Source organism: Pristis pectinata, chromosome 8, assembly GCF_009764475.1.
Source record: "Pristis pectinata isolate sPriPec2 chromosome 8, sPriPec2.1.pri, whole genome shotgun sequence".
NCBI classification, from domain to species: domain Eukaryota; kingdom Metazoa; phylum Chordata; class Chondrichthyes; order Rhinopristiformes; family Pristidae; genus Pristis; species Pristis pectinata.
In genome coordinates, this window is record NC_067412.1 from 27,113,169 (window position 1) to 27,125,724 (window position 12,556).

At 41.1% G+C, this 12,556-nt stretch overlaps 1 protein-coding gene across 1 annotated transcript in view; it reads left to right on the forward strand.

Annotated features, from left to right (window-relative positions):
* The window catches only part of LOC127573540 (myosin-16-like), a 68,514-nt gene that overhangs the window by 29,836 nt on the left and 26,122 nt on the right, over positions 1-12,556 (forward strand). Inside the window, exons 15-24 of the mRNA XM_052021862.1 lie at positions 1,177-1,303; positions 1,776-1,834; positions 2,070-2,157; positions 3,344-3,461; positions 4,404-4,524; positions 5,044-5,180; positions 10,088-10,169; positions 10,724-10,897; positions 11,878-12,105; positions 12,430-12,534. Of these exons, the coding sequence (XP_051877822.1) occupies positions 1,177-1,303; positions 1,776-1,834; positions 2,070-2,157; positions 3,344-3,461; positions 4,404-4,524; positions 5,044-5,180; positions 10,088-10,169; positions 10,724-10,897; positions 11,878-12,105; positions 12,430-12,534 (1,239 nt within the window). The remainder of the gene's footprint in view (positions 1-1,176; positions 1,304-1,775; positions 1,835-2,069; positions 2,158-3,343; positions 3,462-4,403; positions 4,525-5,043; positions 5,181-10,087; positions 10,170-10,723; positions 10,898-11,877; positions 12,106-12,429; positions 12,535-12,556) is intronic.

Genomic DNA, 12,556 nt, shown 5'->3' on the forward strand with positions numbered 1-12,556 from the left:
GAAGATAATTGTCAAAGAAAGTGGGGTGTAGCGAAGATTTTGTATGTTGGTTTGTCTAATTACACCTCTTCAAATCTACCTAAAATTGAACAAATGGCAATACAATGTAGGAGCAAATCAATTCTGGCACATACATGTTGTAGATAAAACCAGAGACTGCAGTCAGCTTGTCAATTCTCAGTTAAAGAGCTGGCTGGTCACAGACTGCAAATGCATATGCACTGACACAAGAAGGTAACTTTGACATCCCATGTGTGTAACTTTTGCAAATCGTCCATCTGCCCTCCGCATCTTAACTAATGATATTGTGCATAATCAAGATCAATATTAGTTAATAATCAATAGAAGTGTATTTGCATTAATTTCATCTCATGGGGCAAGTGGGCCCTGAAATTCATAGGGATTTGTTAATAATTTATGATGCTGTTCTCATGTTCACAATGGTTATTGTTTTCCTAGAATTAACTGAAATATTGTTCCTGTTGTGGAAACTGAATGGCAGCCAGTTAAAATGAAGCATGTAATACACTGGTTATCCCATTGTCTTTCCATAAATTGTGATTTTAAACAGACCAACCCAACATGGTGAGTTGAGTCAAGACCAGAAGTGGCCCAGAAAGACAATGCATTTTCCTTGTAGCCTGGGAGAAACAGGATTGCTTCTCTGGGTCTTGGATTTCCGCTAGTCCTGAGTTTCCTTTAACCTCCCTAGTTCACAGGTATCTTCCGAACACTCTGCTGCATGTTGAAGTCCATTCTTTCTGGTCCTTCACCTGCCAAACACTCCACTTCTAGCCAGCTGGAATGTTTAGATGGATTTATGTGGGCAAATAACAAAGTTCTTGCATTGGATGGTTTGCCATCTGACAAGGTCCCTGCCTACACAACTCAACCCCCAGCTAGAGTTGCTAACAGTGTCTAGACTACATTTGTGTATATTTATGTATTATACATAAATGAGTCACATAATCAGAAAATGTTATGAAGTCCTCATATTGGCATATCTATTTATATATATGATGTCAGTATCATGTTTGTTGAATTTCTTGCTGTTGGAGTAAAATAAACACTCTGAATTGAAGCTTGTAACAGTCATTGTAAATAGAGCTCACCAGAACTCCAGCGGTATTCAAGTTTCACCTTAGGATACATTACAAGATTCTTCTTCCTCTTCAGGTTGGCTACAGCACTCAGGGTTGGCTGGAGAAGAATAAAGATCCCTTGAATGAAACTGTGGTGGGCCTCTTCCAGAAGTCAAGCCAGGCTCTGTTACCCATTCTATTTAAAGAGGAAGAAGCACCAGGTAAATTAGAGAGGACACTAAAACACCCAGAGATTAAATAAGAAATGGGGATAAGCAATAAGGGAAGATCAATGTCGATGTGTGTTAAGAGTAGTTTAGAATAAAGATGAAAGTTTTTCCGTTTTTTCGTCCAACTTGATAAATAACTGTGATTTTGATGAATAGTAGATTATGCATCTGGGGTGTATTTTTTATATTGGTACATTGGGATTTTTTTTTATATTGTGGCCACTGTTGGGTGCAAGGTATTTTCAGTGGATGCTACGATATTTTAGGTAGGTTGGTATAGCATTACTTTACTGTGCAGCTTGGTAACCCAGAAACTAACACATATGACATGGGCAGGACTTAAGCTGGACTTGAGCTCTCCATTCATGTATAGGTATGGAGGTTTCCATTACTTCTGAGCCTGTGATTGGGTATAAAAGTGTGAGAACTATTCCTTGAGTGCAACTATTCTATCTCTTTGCAGCCGGTGGAAAGAAACAGAAGAAAGGATCTTCTTTCCAGACTGTTTCTGCATTTTACAGGGTAAGATTTCAGTGCAAATCTCCCAGCAAGAACAAATGGTACCTTCTCTCCTTTGTATTTGTTTGATTGGTTTGCCTTTATTCCATTTTGCTCTTTGCTCCCCATTCCTGATTTCCTTTAGTTCATTAAATACCTTGCTCCATTCTTTACCTGCACCATCCTATGGTCTCTTTCTGTCTGGTGTTACTTCACTTCAGTGTAGCCATTTTAAATGTGCCATCTTTCAACACTGTAGGAACAGCTAAACAAGCTGATGACCACACTGCGCAGCACAGCTCCCCATTTTGTGCGATGTATTGTGCCAAATGAATACAAACAGTCGGGTGAGTCCAGTTCTATGTTCAACCTTAATAACGAGTACAAAAAACGAATTATTTTCTGTTTTGACCGGCTATTAAACTTGAAAAAGGAATCGGTATGGAATATGATTCATTTATTAAACATAAGCCATTGAAATTGGTCATTGGCTCAGTTATAGCAGATTATGGATAAAACTGCACTTGAGTAAAACAAGCTATTCATCCAAAGTGGTTCATGTTGTTGTTTATGGTGCATCAAAGCTGCACCATCTGTCTTCACCTACTGCTCAGCAGAGTCTTCTTTTCTCCCTCATTGGTTCATCTAGTGTATCTTTTAATGCATACTTACTCTTCAGCCTTAACTGCCCCATGTCCCATATTCTCTCCACTGTTGAGGAAATTAGAAATACTTTAATTGCGTTGGTTAAATCAAGATTAGTCATTTAATTGAAAATTTTAAAAAATACAGATGCTGGATATGTTAAACAAAAAAAAAGAAAATGCTGGAAATACTCATTAAGTCAGGCCACGTGAGGGAAGAGAAACAGTCAACGTTTCAGGTCAGAGACACTTCATCAGAACTGAAAAGGAGACAAAAGAAACTCATTAATCTGCAGGGAGGGTGGGGGAGAGGGTTTGTCTCTGATAGGGTAAAACTGGGATGATCATGGGGCTAAAGTGTAAACAACGTTTGTCTGGGCATTGAGTGAATGGGAGCAGTTAGAGGTTAACATAGACAAAAGAATGCATTTTGCAACTCTTATATTCTTTTGTCTATGTTCTTACCCTCAAACTGCTTCCATTCACTCTTAGCCCAGATAACCTTGTTTAGAAGTTATCCCCATGGTCACCCCTATTTTACCCTATCAGAGACATCACCACCATTCCCCCACCCTCCCTGCAGCTTAACAAGCTTCTTTTGTCTCCTTTTCAGTCCTGCCAAAGGGTCTCTGGCCTGAAATGTTGACTCTGTTTCTGTTTCCACAGATGCTGCCTGACCTGCTGAGTATTGCCAGCATTTTATGTTTTTGCTTTAGTGGTTTAATTGTTAGCGTTCACTCTAGAACACTGTGGAATCAAAATGAATGGAAAATGATGACCAGACTGGGTTTCAGAAGGTGCAGTAGCAATGAGGTCCAGTCGACTATACTGAGCATTGGTCCAACACCAATTGAAATCTGTTAATAGATGATTTTGAATTCTCTTGCAGGTGTGTGTGATGCTGGCCTCATTCTCCACCAACTAGCATGTAACGGCGTACTGGAGGGGATCCGTATCTGCAGGAAAGGTTTCCCCAACAGGCTGCAGTATCCTGAGTTTAAACAAAGGCAAGTTATACCTTGACCTACCCTTAATACATTGCACTGTCTGATTTAAGGCTCTTAATTGCAATAACATAATCAAAGCAGTCTATCAAGATCACTGGAAATAAGACACTACCTTTCTTTATTTCCTATTGTTTCCAAAACAAGCAACAACTTGCACTTGTGTAACACTGGTAACATTGCCAATTGACCCCTTACACTTCACTGGAGTGTTATCAGAAAGAAAGAAATATTCAAATAAGTGACAAAAGCTTTGCTAAAGAAGTGGCCTTTAAAGAAAGGTGAGAGGGGTAGAGGGACAGATTTAGGGAGAGAATTTCAGATTTTAGGGTGTAGCCAAAGCCACCAATGATAGACCAATGAAAATCCAGAATGATCTAGAGGGCAGAGCTGAAGGAACAACTTGGAGTTTACAGAAGTAGGGAATGATGAAGCTTTGGAGAGATTTGAAAACAATATGAATAGAGCCAATGCATTACAGGAGTGATGGGCAATCAGGGCTTAGTGCAAATTAGACTATGAAGAGTAGATGATTTCTTTCATACATGGAGGATACAAAGTGGAAGGCTGGCCAGAAGAGCAATAAAATTGTTGAGTATAGAAGTAATAGAGGCAAAGATGAGGGTCTCAGCAGCAAATGAACTGAGACGTGGACTGATTAAGGTAATGTTACAGAGATGGTATTTGGCAATCTTGGAGAGGACATGGAAGAAGATACTCAACTCAGAGTCAGTTGAGATGCTCACACTGTAGGCAATCTGGGGCAGCCTCAGCCAATAATGAAGAGAGAGATGGGTAGGAAAAGAGTGAATGGTCTCTTAAATCTATTTCACTGTTTAATTTAAACAAGAAGAAGCAGAATGAAGAGAGTTATGAAGTTTCAATCATGAAGTCTACATAAAATTTGCACAATCTAACATTATTTACATTATTACTTTTGTTTAGATACCATATCTTGAACCCCAATGTCATTCCCAAGGGATTTGTTGATAACAAGAAAGCTTCAGAATTGGTCCTTGCATCAATTGGCCTGGACAACAATGAATACAAAATTGGACACACAAAGGTAATATATTATTAAGCTGAACAGAAAGATCCCTTAAATAATAAAATTATATGGATTTTTCTATGAATATGATGTTTCAGCAGTCTGGTTCATTTAACTGGTATGACTGGTGGCTATTGTTTGCAGTTTTATGTAATGTTCCGCTGAAATTTCTAACTACTCTCAGCTCTGAGATCCATTGTCAAACTTGAGATATCTGTGTTTACTTCATACTCTCAAGTGTAATGTTATTTAGTTTCCTGTTAATTTCTTATCAATTCAAATCTTCATTTCTGTATCTGGCAAGTTCCATCTCTGTACCTTTTAAGAGAAGTTTTTCATTCGTAATCTACAACTTGGCACACACAGGTTTCCCAGTCATAGGTTTAGGCTGACTGAAGGATTTGATAAGGTTGATGTATAAAATTTCTTATCGATGGTTGTACTGATCTTTCGTGTCTCTTGCTTTCCTGGAAACTAAGCACTTATCTGTGTTGAAGAGATTTGTTTCAGTTTACATCAGTTGCATGTTCTTCACAGGTATTCTTCCGTGCTGGTGTTCTGGCTAAGCTCGAGGATTTCCGTGATGAGCGACTGGCAAAGATTCTAACAATGATTCAGTCTCGTTCCCGGGGGATGCTGATGCGAATAGAATTCAAAAAGATGCTGGAAAGAAGGTGAGTCTTCACATTCATCAGAAATTTTATTATGAACCTCCTACAATAATAAAGTTTTGAAGGAATGAAGTTTTGAAGGAATGTATCTAATGATCATACATAGGATAATAAGAACAGAACCATAGAACACTACAGCACAGAAAACAGGCCATTCAGCCCTTCTAGTCAGTGCTAAAACTTTATTCCGCTAGTCCCATTGACCTGCACCCAGTCCATAACCCTCCAGACCTCTCCCATCCATGTATCTATCCAATTTATTCTTAAAACTTGAGTGAGCCCGCATTTACCACGTCAGATGGCAGCTCGTTCCACACTCCCACCACTCTGAGTGAAGAAGTTCCCCCTAAACCTTTCCCCTTTCACCCTAAAGCCATGTCCTCTCGTACTTATCTCTCCTAATCTAGGTGGAAAGAGCCTACTCACATTAACTCTGTCTATACCCCTCATAATTTTGTAAACCTCTATCAAATCTCCCCCCATTCTTCTGCACTCCAAGGAATAAAGTCCTAACCTGTCCAATCTTTCCCTGTAACTCAACTCCTGAAGACCTGACAACATACTAGTAAATCTCCTCTGCACTCTTTCAATCTTACTGATATCCTTCCTATAGTTAGGTGACCAGAACTGCACATAATACTCCAAATTTGGCCTCACCAATGTCTTATACAACCTCACCATAACATCCCAACTCCTATACTCAATACTTTGATTTATGAATGCCAGGATGCCAAAAGCCTTCTTTACAACCCTGTCTACCTGTGACACCACTTTCAGGGAATTATGTATCTGAACTCCCAGATCCCTTTGTTCCTCTGCACTCCTCAGTGTCCTACTGTGTACGTCCTACCTTGATTTGTCCTTCCAAAATGCAACACCTCACACTTGTCTGCATTAAATTCCATCTGCCATTTTCTGGCCCATTTTTCTAGTTGGTTCAGGTCCCTCTGCAAGCTTTGAAAGCCTTCCTTGCTGTCCACAACGCCTCCAATCTTAGTGTCATCAGCAAATTTGCTGATCCAATTTACCACATTATCATCTAGGTCATTGATATAGACAACAAACAACAATGGTCCCAGCGCAGATCCCTGAGGCACAGGCCTCCAGCCTGAGAAACAATCATCCACTACCACTCTGTCTTCTCCCACACAGCCAATTCCGAATCCAGTTTACAACCTCTCCATGGATACCTAGTGTCTGAACCTTCTGAACTAACCTCCCATGTGGGACCTTGTCAAAGGCCTTACTAAAGTCCATGTAGACAACATCCACAGCCTTTCCTTCATCTACTTTCTTGGTGACCTCCTTGAAAAACTCTACAAGATTCGTTAAACACGATCTACCATGCACAAAGCCACGCTGACTATCCTTAATCAGCCCTTGGCTGTCCAAATACTTGTATATCCAATCTCTCAGAACACCTTCCAATGATTTACCTACTACTGATGTCAGGCTCACTGGTTTACTTTTAGAGCCTTTTTAAACAACGGAACAACATGAGCTACCCTCCAGTCCTCTGGCACCACACCCGTGGCTAAGGACATTTTAAATATATCTGCCAGGGCCCCTGCAATTTCTACACTAGTCTCTTTCAAGGTCCGAGGAAATATCATGTCGGGCTCAGGGGATTTACCTACCTTTATTCGCTGTATGGCAGCAAGCACCTCCTCCTCTTTAATTTCTGTATGTTCCATGACACTGCTGCTTGTTTTCCTTCCTTCCATATCCACTATGCCAGTTTCCTGAGTAAATACTGATGCAAAAAAACTGTTTAAGATCTCCCCCATCTCCTGAGGCTCCACACATAGACAACCACTCTGATCTTCTAGGGGACCAATTTTGTCCCTTACTATCCTTTTACTCTTAATATACTTGTAGAAACCCTTTGGGTTTACCTTCACATTATCTGCCAAAGCAACCTCATGTCTTCTTTTTGTCTTCCTGATTGCCTTCTTTAGTACTTTCTTACTTTTTCTATACTCTTCAAGTACCTCATTTGTTCCAGGTTGCCTATACCTGCTATACACCTCTCTTTTTCTTAACCAGATCGCCAATATCCCTTAAAAACCAAGGTTCCCTATGCCTGTTAACTTTGCCGTTAATTCTGGCAGGAACATGCAAACTCTGCACTCTCAATTTTGCCTTTGAAGGCCTTCCACTTACTGAACACATTCTTGCCAGAAAACAACTTATCCCAATCCACTCTTCCTAGATCCTTCCTCATTTCCACAAAATTGGCCTTTCTCCAATTTAGAGCCTCAACTCGAGGATCAGACCTATCCTTATCCATAATTAACTTGAAACTAATGACATTATGGTCACTGGACCCAAAATGTTCATCTACAAATACTTCTGTCACCTGACCTGTCTGGTTCCCTAATAGGAGATCAAGTATTGCATTCTCTCTCATTGGTACTTCTATATATTGATTTAGAAAACGTTCCTGAACACATTTGACAAACTCCAAGCCATCCAGCCCTTTCACAGTGTGGGAGTCCCAGTCAATAGATAAAGTCCCCTACTATTACAACTTTCTTACATCGGTCTGCTATCTCTCTACAGATTTGCTCCTCCAATTCTCTCTGACCATTGGGCAGTCTATAATACAACCCTATTAGTGTGGTCACACCTTTCCCGTTCCTCAGCTCCACCCATATGGCCTCTGTAGACGAGCCCTCCGGGCTGTCCTGTCTACGCACAGTTGTGATATTTTCCCTGACTAGTAATGCCACTCCTCCCCCTTTCATCCCTCCCCCTCTATCACGTCTGAAACAACGGAATCACGGAACATTAAGCTGCCAGTCCTGCCCTCCTGCAACCAAGTCTCACTAATAGCGATAATATTGTAATCCCACATGCCAATCCACGCCCTAAACTCATCTGCTTTACCTACAATACTCCTTGCATTGAAATAGATGCACCTGAGAACATTTCTATCATGTACAGACCTTTGATTTCTGTCTATACATGCAGTCCTCGCATGACCTTTATCCTCCTCCACCTCACTATCTGCTCTAACACTCTGGTTCCCTTCCCCCTGCAAATCTAGTTTAAACCCCCCCCCCCCCCCCCCCCCCTGGAGTAGCTCTAGTAAACCCACCCATAAGTATGTTAGTCCCCCTCCAGTTCAGGTGCAAACCGTCCCATTGGAACAGGTCCCACCTTCCCTGGAACAAAGCCCAATTGTCCAGAAACATGAAGCCCTCCCTCCTGCACCATCTCCTTAGCCACGTATTTAGCTGCATTATCTTCCTATTTCTAGCCTCACTAGCATGTGGCACAGGTAGCAATCCTGAGATTGCAACCTTGGAGGTCCTGTCCTTCAACTTTGCACCTAACTCTCTGAACTCTTTGCAGGACCTCCTCCTCCTTCCTATCCACACCATTGGTCCCTACATGGACCATGACATCTGGCTGGTCACCCTCCCCCCTGAGAATACCGAGAACTTGATCTGAGACAGCACAGACTCTGGCACCAGGCAGGCAACAGACCATCCGGGGTTCTCGATCTTTTCCACAGAACCTCCTATCTGTCCCCCTAACTATCAAATCCCCTATCACAACTGCACTCCTCTTTTCCCTCCTTCCTTTCTGAGCTGAAGGTCCAGTCTCAGTGCCAGAGACACGACCACTACAACTTCTCCCTGGTAGGTCATCCCCACCAACAGTATCCAAAACGGTATACTTATTGTTGATGGGAACAGCCACAGGGGTGCTCTGCTCTTTCTGTCTATACCACTTCCCTCTCCTGATTGTCACCCAGCTACCTGCCTCATGACTTTGAGGGGTGACTATCTCCCTGAAACTCCTGTCTATTTCTGCCCCTGCCTCACTAATGATCTGAAGCTCATCCAGCTCCAGCTCCATTTCCCTAACTTGGTTTGTCAGGAGCTGCAGCTGGATGCACCTTTTCCAGGTGTAGTCATCAGGGACAAGCATGCTGTCCCTGACTTCCCACATACTGCATATGGAGCACTCAACTGCCCTAACTGCTGCCTTCATTACCTACTCCTAAGTTAATTAAAGGAACTTACCCAGCCTTACCTCACTGGGAGCAAGCTCATCCTCAGCTCGCCAAAGCCTCAAAGCTCCACTGCTACCCTGAGCCACTCACACTGGCCACTCCACTTCAGTTACCCCTCCTTGTATTTGTCTCTGCCAATTATCTCAAGTACTCACTCCCTCTAATCAACCAATCAACACCCTGTTTAACCCTTCAGTTGCCCTCCGCGCTCCTTTTAAAGCACGCTCACCTCAGCTCCTCAGCAATCAGCGCTCTCCCGAGCCCCTCACTCCTCCTCCTGCTGCGATCACAATAGTGGACGAAATAAAGCTAAGGTCCATCTAGTTAGCCTTCTACCAATGGAATTGTTGATCAATCAGAGAAATAACCTCTCTCAATTAGCCTACAGTAGATCCAGAAATGTCACAAGGAAAACCCCAATTGTGGTGAGCATTAAGAATTGCACGTCCAAAGTCAACTTATTCCTCTCAACTTTACTATATTTACTATTGCTTCCTTGTATGTATTTGAAATTTATTTTGTTCAAATCACATACATGTGTATGCATATTATATGCATATCTTTGCTATATTGTAATAATACATGATTTAGCCTAAAAATTCTTGACTAGCCTCCTGGGAGCTAATCACATAGAGACATAACTTCCCTCTACCCTTTAAATGCTTGCCTCACCCTACCCAAAACCAGGGATGAGAGATATTTGCATAATTTGCATGGGAACTTGACTGATTGACCGAAAAGTAATCATGTAATAATAATGTAATGAACAAAAAATGATGGGAAGGTGATACTGATGTTAATAAAGAGCAGATATGAGAAGCTATACCTCTGCTATTTCCACATCCTTGCACTTTGCTAAGAAATATCTTGTTTACACTGTTTGCAGAATGGCACTGATAGTTATTCAACGTAATATCCGCAAATTCCTGCAACTACGCTTCTGGGGCTGGTGGAAGCTGTACACTAAGGTAATTATTACAAAGGGCATGTCATTTATGTCAACTTTGAAGAAGGTTATGCATATCTTATGATTGTGTTTTGTTAGCTTCATCATACCGTACAGCAAATGATTTATGATGTCCATACCTTAGCCGGATGAACAAAGTTTAGTTCCTCGTGTGCTCTGGCTGAGTTAATTTCAGTTGGAGAGGATATAAAGGCGCTGCCATTAGGTTAGAAAAGAGACAATTGACCAGGTTACTGTTCCCAGACATTCACTGATCACTCTTACAATACATCAGTGGCCGTGGGTGAGCGTGGGATAAAGATGACTTCTGATGCCTTCTGCAATGAAATATCTTGCCAACACTTCATGTCCGGATTTGCATCTTCATAATTATGAAGCTGAAGTTCTCTGCTGGAGTTCTGATAAAAGGTCATCAACTGAAATGTTAACTCTGTTTTTTTCTCCATTAATTTTGCCTGACTTGCTGAGAAAAACAGCATTTTCTGTTTTTATTCCAACTTGTTATCCCGTTTCTTAGAGAAAGTCTTTATATCTACTGGTTATAATTATTTGTAGGTTAAGCCTCTGTTGAACGTGGCCCGCCAGGAGGATGAGATGAAACAGAAAGAGGAAGAGCTAAGAGCTGCAATGGAACGGACCAATGAACTCCTTAACCGTATCAAGGATCTCGAGGAGAAGACATCAACTCTCTCACAGGAAAAGAATGACCTCTTACTGCAAGTTCAGGCTGTAAGTAATCAGTAATAAGTCAGAACATGACCATATTGATATGGCAACCACAGAATTACACATTGACTAATTAGTGCATTCTATCTTAGCACCTTGTAGTGATTGATTTCAATGATATTTTCTACCTTTATTCAACGTCTCAAGCAAAGGAAGCCACTTTTGATAATGTGTCAATCTCAGATCTAAAGAGAAGTTTCAGCTGAGATTTTGTGCTATATTGCTGATGTTCCCAAATTATTTTTTTCCACTAAGCCTCATTTCAGAGCTTTGTTTGTCTTCTCTCAGCCTTTCCCAGCTCATTATCAACCCTAATTAATAACATTTTTATGCAGTTTGCTTTTATAAAGGCACTGCACCCCTTTGTCACTTTTGCATGCCTCCCCTGCACTCAACTGTTTGAAAACCTAGGTTGAAAAACTGGAGTGGGGCTTGAACTCACAACAACCAGATGTATAGCCTGAAGTGCTAGGCACTCAGCCAAGGATTACTGAGGCAGTCATCCTCACCCACACACAATTATGTTTTATTTATATAAAAGGAAAGGCAAAAAATATTGGATCAAATAATACATATCCCTTAATTTATAAAGTGGCAATTGTGCTCAGGTATTTCTTCAAATTAACAAATATTCAGAATTCCACTGGGATTAATATTTAAATTCAAATTGATGATCTTTATAGCATTTGGTGTAAATGAGTACAGTCATTTACTATTTTTCAATGAATACTTTTGCCTAGGCTCCTGTCATAAGTCCAGGATTTTAATTTTTACATGATATTATGATCAAGAGGAGGATTTTTTAAATCCAGCAGCTATGATTTGCAATGCATTGCCTGACAAGTTGTGGAAGCTCCTTTAAAAGATGGCACAAGCACTGTCAATCTAATGCTCTTCCTCTGTGCTAAATTCTTCTATGATATTATCACTTTGCTTCATAATCTGCTGACGATCACCCATATTTCTCTTTTGCTCTTTCACAGGAGCAAGAAAACATATCTGATCTAGAGGAACGTCTCACTCTACTGATGAAGACAAAGATGGAAAATGAAAATCTGATCTCAGATATGAAGGAACGGCTGGAGGAAGAGGAGAACTCAAGCTCAACTCTCTCAGCTCAGAAAAGGAAACTGGAGTCAGAATTGTCTGATCTGAAACTGGATCTTGAGGGCCTGGAAACAACCCTTGTAAAAACAGAGAAAGAAAAGCAGGTAGTGCAAATATAATTTATGTATCAGGATATTTCCCTCATGTTACACACAGCAAGATGGCCCAATGCAGTTGCATTTATGACCTGATGTTATTTCAAACACCTTTCTTCTTACAAGTCCACTGGATGCCTTGTGTTTACACCCAGATGTCACTGGTATTCAGTATATCCCTGAACTCTGTAGCATATGGAACCTGTCAACAGCCTCTTCTCCATATGCTGGTTCATCCCCCAGCTGCCTTGGGTTGGCAAAGTTTGATTAAACTCCTGCATACCGAGTTTAATCATGCCCTCCAATGACTGTCTGTTACATTATTTCCACCAGGCCCTGGATAGCAAGGTCCGCTCCCTAACCAGTGATCTCAATCAGCGAGATGATGCAATTGCCAAACTTCAAAAGGAGAAGAGAGCCTTGGATGAACTTCACCAGGTTGGTATGATCCTCAACTATC